Source organism: Pleurodeles waltl, chromosome 6 (assembly GCF_031143425.1).
Source record: "Pleurodeles waltl isolate 20211129_DDA chromosome 6, aPleWal1.hap1.20221129, whole genome shotgun sequence".
Classification (NCBI taxonomy): domain Eukaryota; kingdom Metazoa; phylum Chordata; class Amphibia; order Caudata; family Salamandridae; genus Pleurodeles; species Pleurodeles waltl.
In genome coordinates, this window is record NC_090445.1 from 1,522,704,076 (window position 1) to 1,522,729,716 (window position 25,641).

The 25,641-nt window shown below is 42.4% G+C and overlaps 1 protein-coding gene across 1 annotated transcript in view; it reads left to right on the top strand.

Moving 5' to 3' along the window:
• Positions 1-25,641, top strand: part of LOC138301036 (C-signal-like) — a 125,042-nt gene that overhangs the window by 32,839 nt on the left and 66,562 nt on the right. Inside the window, exon 2 of the mRNA XM_069241062.1 lies at positions 23,376-23,427. Coding sequence (XP_069097163.1) covers positions 23,376-23,427 — 52 coding nt within the window. The remainder of the gene's footprint in view (positions 1-23,375; positions 23,428-25,641) is intronic.

Sequence of the window (25,641 nt, forward strand, 5' to 3'; positions counted from 1 at the left end):
CGCATGGTAAAGGCAGGGTTTTGGAATCAGAAGGGCTGCTTTAGGCTGCACTTGGGATTGGAACATGACCTCAGTCGATGACGACAAAAGGCTAGCTCAGAGTCTGAAACCACTATATGCAGTGGATCCTCTTCTCCCGACATCAGTGTTAAGGCAACAAGCACAGGGAATAGGGCCTGAACAAAAGCTGGTGCGGAACCTGAAATGAGTTCAAGAGGCACAGGTTGTGGTAAAGGCAAACCCACCAGCGAACCACAATTGGAGGCCCTTCTCAATCTTTGGGGGGGAAAGGCGCTTCAGAGGGAGCCATAAGCATGCCACATATGTACAGCATGGTCTCCCTAAATGCTGATATATGAGCGATGTTGCCGACTAACTCAAAATTGAGGTTGCAACTTGAAATAGACTCTTCAGGGGTTCAGGAGAAGACCAAGAGGCAATTTGATGCCCTTGTGCCCTCTTTGGCATGATGGGAAGGGGGTGATTCCCGCTTGGAGTTTTTATGCTTCTTCGACTTACCAGAAGATTTTGACAGTGCAGAATATCTGCTGAGGGAACAACTACGGAAATGGAACTTTCCTTTCAACTTCAACAGGTTGCAGTGTAGAGTCTACCGATATTATGTGATGTAGAGTTTCGTCTTATGGTCCTGTATGTCTTTTGGGTTTATCTGGGTGCAGTCGTCACAGGCCCTGGAGTTATGCTGTGACCCCAGGCACCACAGCCATAACTGGTGGGTGTCTGTCACAGACATTTGTTTTGGGCAGGCTCTACAAGGTTTAAAACTTGTTGTTTTGGGTGGTGACATATTTCCCTTGCACACTGTTACTGAAAACATGGAAAGAGAAGGCCCGTTTTTGCTAAAGCAAGAGTTGGGAGGAAAACGTGCAGAATCATATATGCTCAGAGAGGAATACAGGCCCGAGTGCTCATGGCATCCAAGTAAAAGGCCAGTGCAGGAGACAGAGAAGAGAGACAAAGGCATAGTTATCCACAAAGCAGCTACACGTAGAAAGGCCTAGAAGCTTGCAATAATATAGTTACAGGAAAGGCACGCATTTCAAATCCACGTTAATGAGGAAAGTGAGTTTCTGGACAGGAATGTAAAAGCTTTGATGCTAGAAGGTCAGCAGCTGTGTGAGGGAGGCCAGACAGTCGGGGAGGGCTCCAAGCCTGGAGTTAGGAAAGGAGGAGCTACAGACAGCCTTTAGAACGCGAGATAAAAGGTATTGCTGTTTTTCAATAAATGTGCACGTGATAGATATGTAACCTTCGCTTTTCTGCAAATGTGTAATTAGACGATTTCTCATGAGAAATGCGGCTTTATGCTGACGAAAGCAGTGACACAATGTACCACGTGAGCGCTTAAATCAAAATGCATGACAAGTGATAAGATGCATTCAAGGTAGCAAAAGTATATAAAAAGGGCTGCTTGAGTTGATGATTTTGAGGGCAGTTTCAGACTTAGAGCTGTGCTGTCCTCCCGGCCGTTATTCATAAATGCTCATATTACTTGCCAAACTGAATCCTGTCTTTCTTTATTCGTGACCTGCCAACAACATTTGGCGAGCCAGCCATGAGCCCTCCTTCTCTTCTCCGGACGCAGCTGAAGGAAAATCTGTCTGTACTGCTTGAATAGAACACTGCGCGCAACATAAACAGGTAAGATTACACCTGCCTATTCAACCAGGCAGTCGGGGATTCCAGATGTTGCAGTCCTAAAGGGGTAAAGAGAGGTCGGGCTTGTACCTTATTATTTTTAATTGCATGATTCTTTTTGGCAACTATAATATGACAAAATGCATGCATGATTTATGTGGGGTTTAAATGTTTTGATGCAATATTATGCTGTGTGCTAAAAAATAAATTGTGATTTCCCGGTTAGACCGGAAGACTAGCTAGGGGGTTAAAGCAATGTTTTGATGGTATGTTATTACTACACTGTGATTCCCTGGTCAGACCAGAAGACTAGCTGGTGTAATAGAGGGTACTGCATTACCCAGGGGGGTAGCCCCTGGAAGACATTATAGAGTATTACCCAGGGGGGTAGCCCCTGGAAGACATTGGAGTATTACCCAGGGGGGTAGCCCCTGGAAGACATTAGAGTATTACCCAGGGGGGTAGCCCCTGGAAGACATTTAGAGTATTACCCAGGGGGGTAGCCCCTGGAAGACATTTAGACTATTACCTAGGGGGGTAGCCCCTAGAAGACATTAGAGTATTACCCAGGGGGGTAGCCCCTGGAAGACATTTAGAGTATTACCCGGGGGGGGTAGCCCCTGGAAGACAGTAGTGTTTTACCCAGGGGGGTAGCCCTGGATGACAACAGTGTATTACCCAGGGGGCAGCCCTGGACGAAAGTAGTGTATTACCCAGGGGGCAGCCCTGGACGAAAGTAGTGCATTACCTAGGGGACAGCCCCTGGAAGAGAGATTCATTTGGGAATGCCTAACAGATATTTCGGTTAAGACAGAGGGGTTAGAGTAGGAAATAGTGAAGTGGACCGAGTAACAAGTGTGCACATTTTGAGTCACACGCCCGGTTCACCAGAGTCCCAGATTTACTAACCTCTGGAAGGCGTCTTTGAGGGGAAGCGACCAGGGCTGAAATATTAGTGAGAGTCTGAGTACAGTCAGACCCCTGGTTGCAGACCTGCAAAGCGCAATAGGGACTAGTGAATGCGTTTTATGAGTAATGAGTAAAAAAGGAGTATAAAAATAATACTGTGTTTTACAATTATAAAGGTCAGGTTATAGAGAAGTGGCAGGTGTCCCCTCCAGTTGTCACGCAGTCAGATAAAAGTGAAGAAGAGAGGGCGCGATCTCTGCCATATTTTTGACATCCCAATAGACACCCTTAAAGAGTTCTGTGAAGGGGCAGTAATTAGAGAAAATAAAACGCAGGAGGCCCGAATAAATAATACCAAAGCAAGTAAAACTTGATAATAAATTCCTATGAGTGAGGCTAATAATTCTCTGTGGCAAGAAACAGATACACTTGAGCTAAAATTAGTATTTAAGTTGGCTCACGGTCAACCCCCATGCCCATGTAACACCTGAGGTTTGAAATAATAACTAAATCACCCCTTGTATTAGAGGCTCTTCTTGATGCATTCCTCACAGATATTCGTGCCTTCACTACTTTAAATAATGAATGGCTCAACGCACCCCGAGCACCACAAATACTCATCTACATACATGACAACGTGATAACACGCATTGCTTCAGCTACTAATCCACTTAGACCACCCATAAATTCACCTGCCCCAGACATCACCATAGAAGAAGTGTTACACAGGCTAGCGATAAGCATGACTGATGTCCACAGATACGGTCTTACAACAATATATGTGAAGTCTGGTAATACTGAGTAGGACTGACTTTACACAATACTGTTGTGAGTTAGTGACAGTGGCATAATTAAAATACTCACAAGATAACAGACAGGGAAAAAAGAGTGCATCAGTTACGCTGCTAGAGGTACGCATAGGAAAACATTCATCCTATGGGGATCATGGATACCCCTTTGGACCATTTGATGAAAACTTTCCCTTCAGACAAGGGAAGAATACAAAAATATTGCAAACAGTGGCATAAAGGCACTGAGGGCCACGCTCAACCATGGCCAAAAGATGGGACATTTGACCACGATATAGTTGAACACACATTAACTTACATTCGTTCAACATACAAGAAAAAGACAAGGAGAGGACAGAGCAAGCAGAAAGGGCCGCAGCGATGTTGGTGCAACAGAAGCTTAAGAAGCCAAGTACAGAAGGAGCACTCGTGACTGCACCACCAATTTCCGTCACTATGCCAGTACAGGTGCAGACACCAGGGGGACAACCAGTAAGTGACATAAAGAAAGGACAGGGAGGAGGATGACACCAGACAGAGTACAGAGTATTAGGAATATGTCTAAGCCCACAACCACTAAACAAATGCAGAAGTTTTTAGGACTCTGCAATTATGTGAGACAGTGGATATTTGATTATGCCACCCTAATTGCACCACTTCTCACTGCCTTAAAAGAGTCCCACGCAAACGCAAATAAAGTAGACTGGACCGATGACAGGGAAACAGCCTTCCTGGAGCTAAAAGAAGTAATTACAAATGCTCCAGTGTTAGCCACACCTGATTACAAAAAACCTTTCTACCTCTTTTGTCATTGTAATGGAATAACAATGACAGCAGTACTGACTCAAAAGACATCTATGGGGCACGATTGCATTTATGCGAATTGCAAGAACAAGCACTACCTTATGAAAGGGAGCTGTGGGAGCAGTGAGGGTGTATACAGTCACCAACAGATTTTATCTATAGGCAAGAAAGTACAGGCAAGCCAGTGATGCCTCAAGCCCTGGTGTATATTGCCCTTGAACAACTACACCTCCCTGCACACACTGCCAAAGAATACCTTCTTGCCACATTACAGACAGACTGGTTCATTCCGCAGTTATCTGAAATGATTACGAACAGGACAGCCTATGCCAACTCCCTTAACAATAGCTCGACACCGAACAGATGCTCAAAAGACAGCTGAGGTCCTAGGACAGGAAATGAGTAGCTATCTATCTCAGTTATTGAAGTCTGTCAAGTTCTTCTCTAAACAGGTGGCACGACAAGAGAAGTGCACCAAAGCAGCCCAGCAGATCAGTCCAATATCCGTGGGCCAGCAAGTGTACATCTGCAATTTTGTGCGACGATGGAAAGACAGCAAGTTCGAGGGCCCTTACTTAGTGACCCAGAGCACCCCCACAGCGGTGAAGGTGGAGGGCAGGAAGCCATGGATACACCTATCAGACGTTCGATTGTCCCCGGCTTCATGTCATACATCACCATCTTCACAGGAACATTTACAGCAAGACAAAGACAAAGACGAAGGACAGCATCCTTCCTAAAGAGGCCAGCAGAACTTCTACTCGACACTACTAGTGGACAGTTATGTATTTCGATTTTGTTTTTCTGTTCATGCTTTGTTATGTTAGCAATTACCTTTCAATGGTATCTTAGTCCACGCATGGCAATGTGTCAGTATACTAAGCGCTTGCAGAGAGAAGTATATAAATATGAAAATATAGCTCACAATATTCATACTAGCTTATTAGACAATGTATGGTATCAGCACATGACAGAGATAGGCATGCAGACTACTAATGAATCATGTTTCGTTTGCTCTTTGATTCCACATGCTAGTGACACAGATAGGCTACATTCATCAAAAGAAGTATTTCCAAATATTAATCGATGTTTATTGCACTTGTACCTTTTGTAGGATGAGAGCACAAATGCAGCCCTTGCAGATAAGACAGGGAGCATTTCTAGTAAACACCACACGATATGAGGAGGAATTAGCCGATATAACAAATGTCTTGACAGATCGCAAGGAATTAGTGGTGAAATTAGGGAGGATGGCTGAGACGGGAATACTGAAATATAAAAGTAGGAATTGGAAGAATAAAATAATAGAACAGGGATTCCTGGGAATATCAAGATCTACAGTTTTCTGTAAGAATTATTCAGCTTCACCCATGCCCCAAGATTGTCAGGAAAGACCATATTTTCGAGTAAATGGATCAGTGTATGTTCATGGTCAGTGGTACCACGGTGCAACATTTGGATGTAGAGCTCTCTCTCTCTGGAAGGGAAATCAGACTGATAATAGCACCCAGAAGAAGTGTCAGGCTATATGGGATGAAAATATATCTAGATTAACATGGGTGGAAACACCAACAACTCTCCAAGCAGGCAGAACACCAATTGTTTTCTTTTTATGTTTCAGAGGGAATGGAACAGTCCCCGTGGGAAGGAACATCAATTGCATCACCACAGAGTACAATGCTGATATGCAATGGGGCACCTCCAGTCTGATGGACTATTATTGGCAATGCGGAGAATGGCTGCATTCGCGACTTCCTTCCGGATGGAAAGGTCTCTGTTCCTTAGTAACTGTGCACACCCCCTCCCTGGTGATTCCAGGGGTGGACATCTCAAAGTTATATGATCACCCCATGAGCCGTCCAACAAATTTATTGCGTCATCGGAAAAAGAGGTATGCAGAGTATATGGGTACTACAACCTGGGAAGACATTCCACAAGAGCACAGGTTGTTTAATGATGCCCAATTGTTCTTTGGGAGCATCTTTCCCTTTGTTCAAGCAAAGGCCATGGCCAGCTGGCTGCAGATAACACAATGGGAACTGATGAAGACAATCAATGCAACTGAAGATGGATTCAATGCAGTCAAGGAAGAGATGCGGGCTGTGAGAGTGATGCTTATGCAACATAGGTATGTGCTAGACTTGATGACGGCCATGGAGGGTGGGGTCTGTGCCAAGATCGGAACTGCCTGTTTTACACGCCAACGATGCAGACAATGGAGCAATCACAGAGGCCATACAGACTCTACATAACTTGCGGAAGAAGATGGCAGACGAAGGGGGTGCCCCCAATGAATGGTTTTCAGGGTGCTTTGCATGGATACCATCCTGGTTATCAGGACTAATTAAGGGGTTATTCCAGATACTTGTGGTGATGTTATTAATGTTCTGTACCTTTCAGTTAGTGGTAGGATGCTGCAAGAAGGTTAGCCAGAAGTTAGGTGGGATGTTCACTAGTAGGGTAGCCAGGGACGTAAAGGAGAATGAGGATCACGTATATATCCAAATGAATGAATGTAGTAGAGAGGGTGTAATAGTAGTTGAAAGTTCAACTAAAGGGGGGAATGTTACTGAAAACATGGAAAGAGAAGGCCCATTTTTGCTAAAGCAAGAGTTGGGAGGAAAACGTGCAGAATCATATATGCTCAGAGAGGAATACAGGCCCGAGTGCTCATGGCATCCAAGTAAAAGGCCAGTGCAGGAGACAGAGAAGAGAGACAAAGGCATAGCTATCCACAAAGCAGCTACACGTAGAAAGGCCTAGAAGCTTGCAATAATATAGTTACAGGAAAGGCACGCATTTCAAATCCACGTTAATGAGGAAAGGGAGTTTCTGGACAGGAATGTAAAAGCTTTGATGCTAGAAGGTCAGCAGCTGTGTGAGGGAGGCCAGACAGTCGGGGAGGGCTCCAAGCCTGGAGTTAGGAAAGGAGGAGCTACAGACAGCCTTTAGAACGTGAGATAAAAGGTATTGCTGTTTTTCAATAAATGTGCACGTGATAGATATGTAACCTTCACTTTTCTGCAAATGTGTAATTAGACGCTTTCTCATGAGAAATGCGGCTTTATGCTGACGAAAGCAGTGACACAATGTACCACGTGAGCGCTTAAATCAAAATGCATGACAAGTGATAAGATGCATTCAAGGTAGCAAAAGTATATAAAAACGGCTGCTTGAGTTGATGATTTTGAGGGCAGTTTCAGACTTAGAGCTGTGCTGTCCTCCCGGAAGTTATTCATAAATGCTCATATTACTTGCCAAACTGAATCCTGTCTTTCTTTATTCGTGACCTGCCAACAACAACACTAATTAAAAAAAAAATAATAATTTGGAAAAAGACTCGACAAAGTCTAGAGGAGTGGAGCTCCAGATCTGTTTCTGAAGGTGCACTTCAGGAGCAGAATGACTTTGGGGCAGAGCCATTCGGCATCACCCATCCACCTTCAGAGTACTGCTTTGGATTTTCCAGATCCACTTTCACATCTTTGAGATTATTTACAAGGGGAGGAATCTACTGTTGGAAGTTTCCGTCAGAATCGTGTGTCAGTCTCCATGATGTAAAAATAGAAATGCAAATAGTTAATTCATAATTGAGAGAATTTTGGGTGTATTGCTTGTTGGAAGAGAGGTTTCGTATAGGTTGATTGTGTGAGTTCCTCCTCATGGATATGGAGAGAAATTGATATTTCAGTGTGTCATGACCTGCTCCAAAGACCTGGAATTCATCGATTAACAAACTACTTCAAGACTTAGTTACCTGTGGAGAGTAACAGTACTGGCATGAGGTGGTTTGTAGCTTTTTTTTTTTTTTTAAACAAATGTGGTTGGTAACTCTTTTTTTTTTTTTTTAAACCAATGTTATTGTTTTATTTTGCATTGCATCATTACGTTTGCATCAATAGACAAGTCGATTCACAGATCCTATATGACGATAGAAGTCAACATGTATTGGATAGTACACAGAAAAATCAATGCAGTCAGTGGTACCAAAATTGCGTGCCATAACATATAAACATTGTCACCTTTAAAACAAAAAATGGTTCCAGGCAGTGGGGATGGGGATGACAGGTTAGAAGCAGCAGATATGCAGCTGATCTACAAGATAATGGAGTGTGGTTCCCTGTAAGAAAATATGATACTTGTGAATGGCTAGTCAGCATTCAAAACAGTGGCTAGAGTTAACTCGGTAGTATAAGCGGGGTGCTGGGTAGGGACAGTGATAATCAATCCAAGAGGGGTCATTAATTGAACTGATCAGTGGTTCAAGGATGGCAGTCATCATTGTAAAGGAGGACTTTATGCACTCTCGGAAGACGAGGGCAACAACTTCTGTAGCTTCAGAGGCATAAGCTAGGCCTTGTGGAATATGTTGACTTGTATGAGTTTGAATAGGGCATCAATTGTGATCTTCTGGGGATAATCTAGCACACGTTGACACACTTTACCTTCAACAAGACTTGTAGTTCAGTTTCACAGGATTGTCTGAGGGGCAGTAATGCCACTCCTGGATTGCTCTGTATAGCCATGTACACAATCACTTCCCATGACCTATCATGTAAAGTGTTTGTAGTGCAGTATCTATGCAGGTTCGTGGAGGGTCTATGTGTAGTGCCAGCCCAGCCATTTGTAATACATGGCAGATCCATCCTTATGTGAGGAATCAGTCTACTAGGAAGGTTGAGTGCTCTGCCACGGTCTGAACATCTATTTGGGTTTTCTACTCCAGCATGTCAGCCTCTCTGGACAACCTCTCTCCCTCCCAGTGAATCAATTAACTATCAAAGATAGTACCACCTCGCAAAAGGAAACCTAACTGCAGGATTGCAGGTGCATAAGCAGGCACTGCACGAGTACACCACAGAGTGTTACGCAGACACAAGAGTGCTATGCTGAGCAGCAACGAGTTACGAGGGTGATCCTCTACAGAGTAGGGGAAGGGGGCTGGTCAATACACTAGTCTTGATTTGGGTTAGTGTGAAACCTGTCTCAGCAAGGTGGTGTTCAGCAAACCATTGTGCAGGGCACAGCAGCTGGGCTGCTTAATAGTAGGTTTGAATGGTTGGTAGCTCTTAAATATAGAGTTCTCCCAAGAAGACTGCTCAAATAACCTATAGGAATGACCGTGGGCTCCTCCAATGCCACAGACACCCCCGGAGCCCACATCATAAAGCCCCTAATTTATTTTTGGCAGTGCCATCCACGGGGGGCTTCTGTTCCATAGTAGGAGCCACAGTTCGGCCTTTATCTTCTGGAAGAATTCTGCTGGTGTGTAGAAGGCATGTTCTGCATAACGTATAGGAATATGCTAATGCCATCATTTTGAAGAGGGACACTCTGCATAAGAGAGATAGCCGGAGGAAGTGCCAGTTCCTCACGTCTTCCCTGAATCAGGCCTTTCGGTCGGTAAACATTGACTTCCAGGAATCTGTCCTTATTGCTCGTTCTGCAAATGCCAAGGTATCGGAAGAACCCATTCTCCTGTGGGAGAGCACAGTGAGCGGGGAGCTTGGGTGTGTTCCCAGAGGGGGTGTATATCAGAGACTATCCCCAGTTTATCCTGTAGCCCAAGTAATGGCCAAAGATTTGGAATAACCAAAGTATTTTCTGTATTGACTGTTCTGGGTTGTCTTCGTATAGCAGCACATTGTTGGTGTATAAGGAGACTAAATGAACCAGAGTCCTGGTCCTACACATTTATGGATGCCACTGATAGAGTATACATTTTAGCTCTGTTCCTCGTGTCACTGAAGTCAGCAGACTGTCACAAGTTTCAGTCACAAACGTAGAAGAGAGAAAAACTAACTTAGAAAGCTGCACTTGATCATTTTACATCCATTTTAACATTTTAAATGTGCACTTTGCTTGTATTTCAAATGCTACACTGTGGTGCCTTTCTAATCACATGCTAGAAAGTTATGTTAAAATGTAATTCAGACTCTAGACTAAGTGTTCACCTTGAAACAATTTTATATTTTTAATGATGGAGTTTTTTATAAGTTTAAAGATACGTGCAGAAATGAGAAAATGCAATTCTCTGATATACCTAGTGTAATGCAATCGCAAAGCTCTAAAAATTTACAATGAAATGCTTTACTTGTATTATTGAAATACTATTAATGATGAACTTATAAGTTTGCATATTATGTGTTTTACTAAAGAGTAGTAACTAACTGCATGTTATGATTTTCCTGTTAGCTTAAATTAGGGCTGCAGAGCTTGTATTTCGCAGTCTTGTAAAAGTATGACTGTTTTTTTTTTTTTTTATAACATGAAACCTTCTTTCAGATTTCATTCCCCCAAGAAGCAAAATCCTGTTTTTAAAAAAGCCTATTGCTTAACCGTAGAAGAGCTGTGTTCAGTTGTCCTTGAAAGTATTGTAATGCAGGAACCTGGTCTGATTTGTATAAAATTGTTACAACTGTTTGGAGTCACACGAAAGAGGAGATGTTTTCATGGCAGTCCTAGGAGAGTGTTAGACTGTTGCCACCTTAAATTTGAAAATGATCCTAATTGGATGATGCCCCTTTTTCATAATTTGAACTTATTCTGGAAACCAGTCAGAACATTTCATGTTGATTAATATGGTGGTGATGATCGAACTTTGCTCAGAAGCAGATGTAGAAGAGATGCAGAGCTGAAGCAGTCTTGTCTTTAAACAGACACTCTCCTGATGCTTGCTGACCAGATGCTTTGCTGTCTAAGATTCCCTGAATACTATATCCCTTGGAGAGGTATCTTCTTCTCTACCATTTGTCCTTGCCCCTTGACATGTCCCCTTAGGTTACACTCTTCACAATGCTAACACTCATTTTTAGTTTTTCTTAGTGCCCAGTAGCCCGTGTTATTTTATCTTTCCAAAATATTTTTGTCCCTTTTGGTATTTTGCCCGCACGTGTTACTTACCACACATGTGTGTTCATAATTCGGTTGGCTGTAGGATTGACATATGCCCAGCCAATGATTATTGACCTGATTGAATTTGAATTGTCTAAATGATTGTGCAGTTTGAAGAATGCATGATTTCTGTATTGGAAATATTTCTATTAACTTTCTGTATCATTCTTCTTGAATGCTTAGTTTTATTGATGTTAGTACGCCAGAGCTTATTTCATCGCCTTGGGCAACCCTTGGTGATTATTTATCTCTATAACTTGGTTTTGCTTATAGTCTACATGACTTTGAGCTTGTGTTTGTAATAAACCTTTGAACTATATTCATGATTGGAGTTTTCCTTCTGTGCTCACATTGGTCATAGTGTCTAAATTATTGGGTTGGTGTTGACATAATTGTCCATGGTTCACTGTGTTAAAAGGTCTATCGACCTCGTTGTGCATTTGATTCCTACGAAGGATGAAAAATGTGTTCATACCATTGAAGGATGCTAAATTTCCTGAATAACAGAAGGGATGGATGAGGTGGCTACTTCCCCAAACTGTTATTTCTCCTGGTCTGATTGAGCTGAAGTTAGTATTTTTTTTTTCAGACTGGCTCCCTGCGTCTTAGCCAACTAGATGTAATTCTAAAATATTTCTCCACTAGGAGGGTAGTGGAAAAAATGAGACTGTCTGTGATGGAATTACTACCTCATCACAATAAAGGATCCCTCTTAGAAAAAATAAGAATTTTAAGTATTATTGCAAAAACATTAAAAAGGTATGGCCATTTAATACGTAATTTTGCACGCTCAAGGTTTTCTGTCTTTTACATAAGAACCTGTAGCAACCAGGGGTTGTAATGGTAGGCTTGTAGAGGATTTGAGTAATTCTGTATGACTTAATGCTGGTTTGATTTTGAATATAATCTGTTTTATTTGCCATTAAGATGTAAGTTCAGGTTGGTGTTTTGGCACACGAGTTGACTTGTGGCTTATTTTCTTAAGTGGCAAAATAAAGGTAGGACTTCTGCGAACTGGAAGGAACCAGGCCGAGTATGCTTGTGTTTACACGCATTACCGTTTGTGACACCTTTCAATAATATCGATGTTGCAGTCTAACCTACTTTAACTTTTTGTGCTACGGTGCCATGGTTCCCTTTTCTCCAGCTGTCATGTTTCTATTTACCTTAGGGTGGTATACAGCTGAGTTAAATTTTGAGCAGCACGGAGCCAAATGTACTTATGTCTTATTGATGGGAGGTGCGATCTATGGGGGAGATTCATAGTCATTATACGGAATAAACAGGACTTATATTTTCGAAGTTTCACGGGTGGTGTCTCATTCACTGAAAAAACATGTCCTTTGTAAAAAAAAAAAAAAAAAGCAGCTGGGGATTTTTCACCTTCAAACAATCCCACAAAATACAAATGCACTCTTCACCTGTTGCACATGGCAAGGAGGTTGTTAGCTGTGTCCTAGAGGCCGATTTAAATATCGCTAGCACATGTTCTGGGGGGAAAAACGTAGTGCTAAAAATGTATACCTACAGAGGGTTTAGGTCAGCCCTCTACTTCCATTGTTTTTTTAGGGGTCATTTACATTTTTGTTTCTGCTTGCCACACTATACAGCATTGGGCTATGGATCAGCCCGCTTTATCCATTGCAAGACTATAGGTACCAGTATGCAATAAAGGTGAGGCATGGATGAACCTTTGATGAATGCTGCTGCATCAGTAGCCTATATGACCGGGGGAATTTTGCACTGACAACTGTGGGAGGGGGTGGGTGGGAGCCCCAGTTATGGAGGGGAAGACAGGATAGGCAGAATTATGAGAAATTCTGTTCGTGAGAGCCTTCCGTTTATAGGAGTCGAAGTGAGAAAAAAAGAATATTAAAGTTGTTAATTTGCATGTGCATGATCAAAATGGCAGCCCTATATATATATATATATATATGTGACCGAAATGTCCATACACATCTATAATATCTGATAATTCTATGAAAGGGCCTGCCCATTAGCCCTGCTCAGTTTAGTGGGTACCTCCACTTTTGTACTATTTATTTCAATGGCAGTCCCACCAACTCACTGAAAAATAGTCTATAAGTGGTCAGGTTCACATAGTACTGTACCCATCTGGCACATTTGAATGTGAAAGTGCTGTCATTTATCTGATGTTAACAGTTATTCATTATGTGGCTTCACGTATATTCACGAAGACGGAATATCCTCACGTGTGAGGGAGATCCTAAAATGCTTTACCTTTTCTTTTACTCGCCAATGCAATATATTAAAGATTTTGTTTAACTCCATTCCAAACTGAAAAAAATATAGAAAGTGGGCAGGCAGTCGTTGCATTTTTAGAGGGATGAATACATTTTTGCCTTTTGAAGGTTGCTTGTCTGCACACTTTGGTCCCAAATTGCAGTAAACTGGAAAATCGAAAGACAACAGATTTTTAAGTTGTGGGAATTACAATGACACCCTTGGGTGTCTTATACCATTTCCAGATCAATTTTTCATGATGGCACCTTGATACTATACCTTTTGTTTCCTTAATTGCTCATCCTGTGAGAAGACGACATTGAAAAAAGACCCTTCAGTGCTTTGGATTTTGTTTACTTGAAAATCATAAGAAGATAGAAGGTTCTTTCTCCCAGAGGTCATGCTAGATCCTGAGGGACAATAATGGAATTCTCCAGAGAGGGATGAAGTATCCACATTGTACACTTAATCTGAGTATTTTGGAGCTTCTCCACCAATAAGAGTCCAGAAGGTCCCCATCTTTCTGTCTGCGAATTTGGTGATCCATAAGTGATCCGTGCTGCTGCCTATGGAGTTCAAAGGATTGACAGCGTAATTGATGATTCTATTCTTCATGACCAACATTTCCAGTGGCTGTGCTGGGGGAGGCCCTAGACACACAGACTTCAAAGGCTCCTCCTTTTCCTAACTTCACGCTGTCACGACCAGCATGTATTTGCTCAACATTTTGGCACACTGCAGTGCTCTGCCAAAGAGCACACCCCCAAGAATTTCCACCTCCAACATATCTTCTCCACAATGAAGTGTCTGCCTCTTCCTTCACATGAGAAACGTAGGCCCAAAATAAATAATACTCCAAAGTATGCACCAGTGAAGACTTTATTGACAAGAACACACCCTTCCTTTTTAAAAATGTTCCCAGACAAGGTGTTCTAATAACGAGAAAGATGCTCCGGGACAGGACCACACTTTTCCATGAACACTGAAAACCTATTCTAGTCCTCTTAGATATACAACCATAGAATATTTTCTGGGAAACCTATTCCCCTGTTTTACCCATGTTATCCCCATTACTATTGTATGTTGCGGATAGTATTACTGCTCTCCGCAACATGCTGATGTGTGGGGTGACTCAGCTGAATTTACCTTATTTTATCCATCAAGCAAGATCGTATGTGATTTTTGATATCTGCATCATCTGATTTCTTTGACACTCCTTATGCTTTTTTTTATTCTCTTGTGTCAGATGCCTACAGGAATTTCTATGTAGCAAGAACCAATAAAGGTGGTAATTCCTTGTTTGCTAAATATATACACATGCCCAGAGCAAGAATGTGTCCAGCGATCTGACCGGCAGTCTAATTTAATCTAGTCTCAACTGTGCAGAAGAGGCATCAGTTATCTAAATATTCATGCTTCACCCCATACCAATGTTCGAATGAAGCAGAAGATAAATGCAAAATTTGTCATCTGCTATACCTCTGGAGGCTACATGCTGTTTGTAGGGAGAATCAGCATATCTTCGTGGGAATCAGTGTAAATCTTCATGGAGGATCTTCGTAGAGAGATTTCCAGAAACTCGTGCCCGGGAGTTTGTTATATGTGATGCAGCTGATGTTGAACAAGTCTATTTGGCGAATGTTATGGTGTTCCAATGTATTGCTTGTTATGGTTGTGAATGAGTGAATTCATGCCTGGTACAAAGAAGGTCCTCAACTACTGAAAACTCCCCTTTAGCTTGCTTATTGTTGAAGACTTGGGTTGTCACTTTGAAAGTAATGTGCCCCAAGGAGAGGACTCCATACATATCACTTAAGACCCTTGGGCAAGGGCTGTCTTTGGTGTATTTGACATCTTTCTAGCAACAAGAACCCTGTGAAAACCGACAGTATCAACTGAGCTATTAAACCAAAGACCAGTGGTCCTCCATCCAGGCCGGCTCTAGCGTGGTGCAAGCGGTGCAGCCGCAGCGGGTGCTGAACTGGATTAGGGGGGGCACTGACCTCAGGGTGGCGCTGTGTTTAGCAATAACTTAGAAACTTGTGATTTAAAAGCGCCTGCTGAAAAGTTCAGAGTTCATTGTGCGTCCAGAATTCAGGATATAATTAAAATGTCTAGATACCTCTTGAAAATGTTCCTGCTAGGGAGAGAGATGGGAGTTTTGTCTAGCAGCAGCTTTATCATAAAGTAGCGGAGAGGGTTAACATGCCTGGCAAAGAACAGAACTATATTTTATGTGGATAGCTGAGTGGATTAGTAAAGCCAGCCTTTACAAGCGCTTTAAAACAAACAAAGGTATGTGAAAATGGGGCTATGGAGAGATATGGGGCACATTTGCCCGGTGGTAGTGAGGGAACCCGAGGAGACGGTCATTGGGTGGGGGGTGACAAAAATGACAGTCGCACAGAGCGCCATCAGCCCTGCCTCCATCTCTGCAGTAAAGTATCCAGCCTCTTTCAAGTAATGAGTTGGTCACTCCACCCTTATTACTGTCTTCTTCCAGTAAAAGGTATTACCATTTTGGCCTCAAAATCTGCACCAAGAAAACTCCCGAAGTGCATAGTATTGTATTTTACGTTACAAGAAAACAGATTTTTGCAAATCTGTATGCAAGCGATTTTTTAAAACTTTTTTTTAAATGTATTTATTTATTTTGACCCATGCACACAGTTTGTGTCTTTGCGAGCCGGTTTAGTTTTAAGCTCTGCTAATATGTTTCCTGAGAACACTAATTTCCGTTCCAAAGAAATGGTCCTTTCCCTCCATCAGCGCTCGTTTAATATTGCAGCCAGTCTGACTCCTCAGGTTGATGGGTTTCCTGCCATTCTACCTTGAGCACAGCTCCACGTGAAACCTCTGCTGCTGTGGTTGGCGGATCAGCAATGTTTGAACGTGCATGCTTCAATCTTTTCCCTGGCCAGCCCGTAAAAGGACAAAATTGGGAAGAGTTAAATGTCAACACTTTTTAAAACCATCTTTGTTTATTTTCGGTAGGAAAACAAAGGAACGTGACATCCCTAGAGTAAAAATGTACAAAAGTTTCATGGTATCCCCCAGGTAAGTATACATGTCGGGAAACTGTGAATAAGACAATACTGGTAAGAGATCATTGAATAATCACAGCTACTGTCTGTATATATACATAATAAACACTAAAGCCACAACGAGGAAAAGTGCCTGGACTTAAAGTTATCTTGACAAGATAACATTGGTAAGGAAATTCAAGGGACCTCCATCGTGGGTGGGACTCCGGATTTGATGCAGTGTAGAAGACAACCTTTGAATATTGAGAAGAATAATGTGATGTTGATTCGGGATAATTGCGAAAACGTAAAGGAGCATACAGTGATGTCTCCGTTCACTGATAGAGGGACAATTTCTATTTCAACAACTCGTGTCCCTATCCATTTTGACTGATGCCCACCTCTTTGGCTGTGAAGCTACAAACAACCTCTAACAAAAGGCCTTTGGTTTCCAGGAGAATCATTTTGGAACTTGGGCGTGTTGGGATTGAAGGCAACGCATCTGGCTCTAAAATCGGTCTTCCCTCATTGGTGTGAAAATAATTACCTTGTTCAATCGGATAGAGAAAACGCCAACACTATTACCCAAACAAGCAGCTTATTACTTCATAAAAAAACATTTCCCAACAAACACGCCATACTCTCTCCTGAAAACGATAAATCTGTTGACTCTTATTACTTATTTTCTTTCTTTTTTCTTTCTGAGGTTTAACTAGAGCAGAAGTCTAAGTGCTTAGGAACTGTTGACGTTTTTAAGTCTTCATATTTTTTCTAGTAGTTCCTATTGATAAGTTAATCGTGTCATTGATTTGCTTGAGCTGAGGGGAAAGAATGTGTGTCCTCTAACTCACTTGGCACTTCCTCACCCCCATGTGCTTGCCAGTGGCCTAACACAAATGATAGCGCCCCCAGCAGAAAATGATGTGTGGCAACAGAAGCTTCCCTATCGCGTAGGGGCATATATTCTCTGGTACTAAGGTGTTTAACCCCTTCACACACACACACACAGCTTGGGCCTATGTTACACCCCCATAAAACACATACACACAAAGCAGGGGCCTACGTTGCACCCCTAAATCTTCTGGCTATGTCACCCTTTTCATACAAGCTGAAAACAGAGCGCGTGTTTCCTGGACTGAGTCCTGCTGGTGTCTAAGGTGCCTAACTCTGTGTGCCTGTGAGAAGAACAAGTTATTTTTAGGTCGAGCTTAGCAACGCTCCTCGACCTGTTGTAATATACTCTGTGGGCTTTTTCCACGCCAACCTCACGCCCATCACTTGGGCCTGCCTTTCAAAATTTCCTTAATTTCCTAGGTAAATGCTTCATCTTTGTGCCGGCTTGAGGCTGCTTTGTTATGCCTTGCAGATTGGCCCTGTTACATTATTGCACAATCGGCCAGACACCTTAGCGTGGCGTACTGTTTTTTTCTTTTGCCTTGCTTCTTTGCGCTGCATGGCTGTATGTTGTTTCTCCTTCTTCCTTGTTTTGGGCATGCCACTGTTTCTTTGTGGTGTCTGCCCACAAAGGATGCAAGCTGGATGGGGTTCTTTTTATTTAATATATATTTTTTTTTAAAGAGTTCATATAGTGCAAACTCAATCAGAGGAGCGCTGAAGTTTGATATTGTGCAAACTTGATTGGAGGAGCACTTTACCTGAAGTTTCATATAGCACGACCTCGATCAGAGGAGTGCTTTACATGAGGACCACTCTACAAGTTTACCAGTTGAAAAATATACAAAATGAAGTATTTACAAAATAAATGAACACAAAAATCCTCAAATCGGCTCTCCCGGCTAAGCAGGAGAGCTGATACTACAATATTCACTGAACTCAGGAACTTACCCCATAATGCTTTGTGGGGCATTTATTTTTCAAAACATTTTTGCCCATGACTCAGACTGCGGTGGTTCTACTACAAAGGGACCACCACCAAACCATTCAGCATGACACACTCTTTCTATCTAGGTCATATCTAGGTCCCCACCCAAGGTTGGGAGACCCCAAAATAGTAACCTCTCCCACTATTCAGTGTATTTGTTTTTTAAGCTCTCTAATGGTTGGAACTTTTGTTTTGTTTTACAGCTGAGAGTAGTTTGTGTTTTAAGGGCCTTGTTTGCAATAGTAATGCAGTAGGCATGCTATGCCTGAAAATGTGCAAGGCTCTACGTCCTCTTGGAGCTACACATATGGTTACACTGCACTACTTTCGGCCATTCTGTTTTCATGTCGTTATGACCTCTGGGTGCTGACTATATGGTTACATGGGCATGTTTCTTACAAATGCTATTTTTATTATGGTGTCCTTTAGGGGCTGTTCTGAGCAATCAAGACTACAATATTCGCTACATTCAGAAATTCATCCCATAATGCTCTGGGGTGGGCAATCCTTTTACAAAACATTTTGCTCCTAACTCGCAGTGTGGTACAACTAGGACAATGGCACCACCCTCAAAATATTCAGCATGACACGCCCGTTCTGTCTAGGTCATCTCTGGGTCCCCACCCTAGGTTCGGGGGGGGGGGAGAATCCAAAATAGCAACCTCTTCCACCATTCAATGTCTTATTAAGCTCTGTTATGGCTGGAAGTTCTGTTTTACAGTTGGGAGTAGTTTGTGTTTTTAACCTCTTAGCTGCTGGGCCTTTTATCCTGCCCGAGTGCTGAGCCTTTTTTCGCTATTTGGGGTAGTACGCGCTTAGGCCTTCATAACTTTTTGTCCACGTAAGCTATCGACACCAAGTTTGCATCCTTTTTTTCCAATATCCTAGGGATTCTAAAGGTTTACAGAGTTTGTGCGTTTCCCTGGAGGAGACCAAGAAATTAGCCAAAATATAGTTAGAATTTCGTTTTTTTTTTTTTTTTAATTGGAAAAAAGGGCTGCCGAAGAAGGCTTGTGTTTTTTCCCCAGAAAATGGCATCAACAAAGGGTTTGCGGTGCTAAAATCACCATCTTCCCAGCTTTCAGGAACAGGCGGACTTGAATTAGAAAACCACATTTTTCAACACAATTTTGGCATTTCCCAGGGACCACCCAATTTTTACTATTTTTTTTGTGCTTTCAGCCTCCTTCCAGTTAGTGACAGGAATGGGTGTGAAACCAATGCTGGATCCTGGAAAGCTAAATATTTCTGAAAAGTAAACGAAATTCTGAATTCAGCAAGGGGTCATTTGTGTAGCTCCTACAAGGTTTCCCTACAGAAAATAACAGCTGAAATAAAAACATATTGAAATTGAGCTGAAAATTACAGCCATTTTTCTCCACGTTTTAGTCTGTAACTTTTTCTTGCAATGTCAGATTTTTTTAAAGCAATATACCGTTACGTCTGCTGCATTCTTCTGGTTGCGGGGATATATGGAGATTGTGGGTTCATCAAGATCCCTGGGAACCCAGAGCCAATAAATGAGCTGGACCTTGCAATGGGTTTTCATTCTCTACTGGGTATATAGCAATTCATTTACTGAAATAGAAAGAGTGAAACATAGATATCAAGGAAACATTTGTATTTCCAAAATGGGCATAAGATAAGGTGTTGAGAAGCAGTGGTTTTTTGCACATCTCTGAATTCCAGTTTGCCCATATTAGTATGTGAATTACAGGCCATTTCTCAAATAGATGTCTTTTTTACACACTGTCTTACATTTGGAAGGAAAACATGTAGAGAAAGACAAGGGGGAATAACACTTGTTTTGCTATTCTGTGTTCCCCCAAGTCTCCTGATGAAAATGGTACCTCAGTTGCCTGGGTAGGACTATTGCTCGCGACAGGAAACCCAACATGGACACATCACATTTTTACATTGAAATCTAACGTGTTTTTTGCAAAGGGCTTATCTGTAGATTTTGGCCTCTAGCTCAGACAGCACCTAGGGAAACCTACCAAACCTGTGCATTTTTTAAAACTAGACACCTAGGGGAATCCTAGATGGGGTGACTTGTGGGGCCCTCTCCAGGTTCTGTTACACAGAATCCCTTGCAAACCTCAACATTTGGCCAAAAAACACTTTTTCCTCACATTTCGGTGACAAAGTTCTGGAATCTGAGAGGAGCCACAAATTTCCTTCCACCCAGCATTCCCCCAAGTCTCTCGATAAAAATTGTACCTCACTTGTTCTGGGTAGGCCTAGTGCGCGCGACAAGAATAGATCACACAACAGTCAATGTTGGTCCTTACATAAGGCAACTGTTGACCCTGGGGTGATCCATTCCTGACGCAGGCACTAGGTACAGTCACTCAAGTGGGGTAGTGTTTTTATCAGGACAGGTGAGGAATCACTGGGTGGTTTTTATTCAACATTTCAGCTTTGCAGGGTATTCTGGGTAAGAAAACTTTGGGGAATCCACACAAGTCACACCTCTGTGGACTCCCCCAGGATGTCTAATTTCCAGAATTGTCTGGGTTTAGTATGTTTTCCTATATGGCCGCCGAGCCCAGGACCAAAAATACAGGTGCCTGCCTTACAAAACCAGTTTGTTCTGTGATATGTCATTTTGATGTCTCCACAATATGATTTGGGCGGTGGAATTTGGGGCTGAACTAAATTGGCGAGCTCCCAAGAGAGCACTCTCTCTCTCTGTGCTTGCTGCCGCATTTACTTGCTCTCTGGGTTGGGCTAACCTGCTATTGTCCTGTTACACAGACTATGCTTGTGAAGGGACAGCAGGACTGTCTTCATCACCTCCCTCATAAGTACTGGAAGAGGAGTTATCGAATGGGACTCCTCCAAATGAAAAATCACTCTGAGTCTGCGCCATTATCCTATCCCTCAGATGATGTCTCAGTATCTGCTGTCTCAGTCGCTGATCCTATGTCAGAGCTGTCCTCTATAGTGAGGGCGTGAGCAGCAGTCATCCAACGAAATGCCATCTCTGCTACTGGCTACACTGTTGCTCTAAAACACTAGCTTACGTAGGATTCCCTCACTACCACCCAGCAAAAGTGCCCTTCATCTGTCCATAGCCGCCCCCCTCCCGCACATACATTTCATTTGTATATTATAGTGCAGGTAATAGCTGACTTTACAACTGTACTCAGCTATTTACATAAAATACAGATTTGCGCTTTGCAGTAGGCATATAATCCTTCTGTGCTTCTTTATGGCACCAAAACTGCCACTAGACAAAAGTCTGATCCTTTTGTAGCAGAAACATAATCACAAGACCTACTTGACTTTTTTATTGCCGCCTAAAAGCTACAGTTGAAACGCATCAGTTGAAGTATGTGCATTGCTTTGAAGGTGCAAGCTGCAACTGCAAGACAACTGCGCTGCAATCGAGGGCCAGGAAACCTATTCAGGAAGGCCTTGTTTGAAAGGGGAAAGACTCCTGTTTCAAACGGCCTTCCCGAACATCTCCCGGGGTTATTTTGTAACCCCCTCCCTGGTGTTGGCCACTGGTTGTGACCCACACCAGGGAGGTAGTGTGGCCGACATCCACAACTAAGGGGTTAAGGGCCTTGTTTGTAATAATATTTCAGTAGGCCTGCTAGGCCTGTAAATGTGTAAGGCACTATGGGGGTTATTCTAACTTTGGAGGAGGTGTTAATCCGTCCCAAAAGTGACGGAAAAGTGACGGATTTACCACCAGCCGTATTACGAGTCCATTATATCCTATGGAACTCGTAATACGGCTGGTGGTATATCCGTCACTTTACCGTCACTTTTGGGACGGATTAACACTCCTCCAAAGTTAGAATAACCCCCTATGTCCTCTAGGGGCTACATATATCCTTCCACTGCATTATTTTCTGCCACTTTATTTTCATGTTGTTATGCACTTAGTTGCTGACTGTATGGTTATATGACCATGTTCCTTACAAGTATTATTTTCATAGTGGTGCCCTCTAGTGGCTGTTCTGAGCATTACAGTCAAGATACTACAACATTCGCTGCACTCGGTTTGCAGGGCATTCCGTTTTACAAAACATTTTTGCCCAAACTCACCGTATGACCTGCTCTTTCTGTCTAGATCATTTGAGTCCCCACACTAGGTTGGGAGGGACCCAAGAATATTAATATAAAAATATAATAAGTAAAGGCAATATTTTCATTTTTTGCTGCAGATAGAGGAAGAAGGTGAATGGAAGTGCTTTAGTTATATGCAGGGCCACTGGAATTATGTGGCAGAGAGGACAACATTAAAGTCCTGCTATGCATTTACAAAGCCAATAGCTCTAACTCAAGCAAATGCGAGACCTGTTGCATTGCAAATGCATGTTAAGGCGTTACAATTCAGTGCAAAGTAGTACATCACCACTGATATCATGGGTCCAGCTATAAAGGATATTATGAATACGAGCTCAAAACCGTTTGCTTTACTTAATTTGTTTTTTCTATTTCATTGGGGTTATGACCATTTGTTATAACAATTGCAAGTGTATTACGCTTTGCTGGTGAGATTAAATGTTAACAATCTATGTTTTACAAATGTAATACAAAAATTAGCTATTACTTGAGTGCATAGTTGGACTAAATATTTTAAATGTTGGTGCCTGTAGGTGAAAGGCAATGAAAATTGTTACAGGATATTTGGCAGTTTCTCTCCACACCTTTGAGTGGCTCTGCCCACACACTTACTGACCCCACTACGCTTCGGCATTACTCAAAATCACTTTCTATACTTTTTTTTTTTTTTAATAGGCCTCAACTTCTGGGTTTAATCTTTGAGTAATTGTTGTTAAGGATGAGTTGGGAGAGAGAGAGAGAGAAAGATTTAAAAAAAAAAAAAATCTATGGGCTTTCACAAACAGGACGAGACATGCTGTGTGTATGAATTCAGTGAAGATGCCGAAGCAAAACCCCTTTGCTTGTGTAGATGGCTTGTGCAGTAAATATTAGCCGGCCTTATATTCAGCCAAGGGCAATGTGTGACTCTCTCAAGACATGGAATTGTGAAGGGACTGTTCTCCAGGGGGTAGCTAACTTATTTAGTCTTGCAAAGTGTGTGCGATAGAATTAACTGAAAATTAAGTAAATTAATAGCGATGTTCCTTGCTTTAATTGGACCCTAAATCGATCTTTTTTAGACTAACTTCATAATTCGTCATTTTATTTTAGGAACTCCAGATGCTTAGTAAGACGTACAGCAATATACGAATACTGCCGCTTGGTGAGTATGACTAAATTCGCTAGGTGAGTTTCGTTGGTCACAACTTTCTATTAATTGTGTTTTGACAACATCTTTCATATTTTTTATGATGCTAAATGAAAATTTGTGAGGAAAAACTTGGTGTTTCTTAGGACCAGAGAGCACCTTAGAAGTGATGTGGTGGGAATGTGGCATTGACACATTTAGTAATCTTTGATTTATTGGGATTTGAGAAAGCGGTTTCGGGTTCTTTGTATTCAAGGCGCCTTGCTTAGAGCTGGCTATTCCAGAGAGAAAATAGGCCGGTTTTTCCATAGATAGGCGTGTGCTAATGAAAGCTCGTGGGGCGGGGATGTCAGCCACATGTCAGATTTTCACTCTAGCTGGATCACCTTAAAAGGCTTCAGAGGGAGGGATGTGATTATTTCTTAAAACCGATATAGACTAGAAGCCCTGAACTTTTGAGTGTTTTTCAGTGGCCCGAATCCCACTCAACAAAGAGCAAGCCGGGTCAAGAACACAAAGCTCCTTCACCCCCAAACAGATGTGGGATCCATTTTAATTTCATTAAAATGTTAGTGTTATGGGGCTGTAGATCTTTACAGGAGCCAGCAGCTCCATGTTTCTGTATCTCACAAAATTTGCTCACAGGATTGCTTGGTGCCAGGTACATCAGGTGAAATTTAGACCCTATTGTGTTGAGCCAGCTGAAGATAATGGTTAGAAGTAACCTCCCCTGCTTGTTTGGTTGCGCACTCAAGGCTCGCTTGTCAGCCTTGAAAAGCAGAGATCTATGGTTCTGTGTGACTTGGAACTGCTCATAGGATTGCTTGGTGCCAGGTACATCAAGTATGTCTTATTGAGGTGAAGTTTAGACCCTGTTGTGTTGAGCCAGCTGAAGATAATGGTTGGAAGTAACCACCCCTGTTTGTTAGGTTGCGCTCTCAAGGCTCGCTTGTCAGCTTTGAAAAGCAGAGATCTGCGATTCTGTTTGACTTGGAACTGCGGAGTGTGATGCAACGCCACAGGAGCATTGAGGTTAAATAGACAAAGGCATGAGGTCTGCAGAGGTGCCTTCTGACTTTGTTTACCTCCTACTTCTGATAAGTGGTGGTCCCTTCAAACCTTGCAGACTGGGTCCATACCTGGCAGACTGATCTACGCATACATTTTTTGTGTGGATGATACTCCTGAGCAGGGTTCTGAATGGAGCTTCTTAACCATTTGTGGAGTGTGAGGTGCTGTTGAGATGTCTATGATATCATTTATTTAGCGCTTGAGTATGTCACAAAAGGATAGGGTGGAGGGAGTTGAAAGTTGAGGCTGCCCTTGCTTTGCAGGATTGATTGTGACTTTCTGTTGGGTTTGTGTTCTACAGTGGCACACTGAATTTCTTCCTTAGCAGCCTTTGATGAGATCGCTTGAGAAACATATTCCACCTTGAGGTTTGCGCTTCCATGTTGCAGTAAACTTTGGCGATTACTGCTTAGGTTTTATGGAGGTCTAGCTAATGGTTTCTGTTGGGGGATGTGCTATGGAGACTTGAGTACAAACCACCGTTTTAGCTGTTGGGCTTGGTAAAAGCAGACATATATTCCTCTTCCCCAGATGATTACAGCAACTTCTGCTTGTAGGTCCTCCACTACAGTGCAGATATTGAAATCTGCACATGAGCCCTGACTACTAGCCCTTCCTGATCTGTCAACCTCACAAATGCTGCTCTACGTGAAATTGTTATTTGAAGTTGCATTGTGTTGCTCCTTTCTGCTTCTCCCTCTGTGCGTCTGAAGATATGTTTTTGTCACTTTGGGCACCTTACAGATTTCCAAGATCCCAGCTTCCTCCTACCAGTTACCAGAAGTGAAAGCTCCATGCTGCTCTCACAACTGAAACTTGACGTCCAGAAAGAGATTTACCTTGTAGTAGATGATCTAACCCAGTCCATCTTGGACAGGGTAGAATTGCTTCAGCCATACTAGCCTGCAGACCATGCCATCCAATTTGCAATTTCCAACTCTGAGCTTTGGTAATACCTCTTTGAGAAACTGTAGCAGGATCATGATATACTCCTCCACCTTCCACCTCCCTCAAACAATCCAGTTAATCAGAACACAGTGATGACCTCCTATTAACTATGCCGTAAAAAGGCTGATACCAGATGCCATGAAAAATGTTCATTTCTACAAAGCAAAATAAATGATCCAGGGCAGCATGAGAAAGCATCCAGATCTGGAG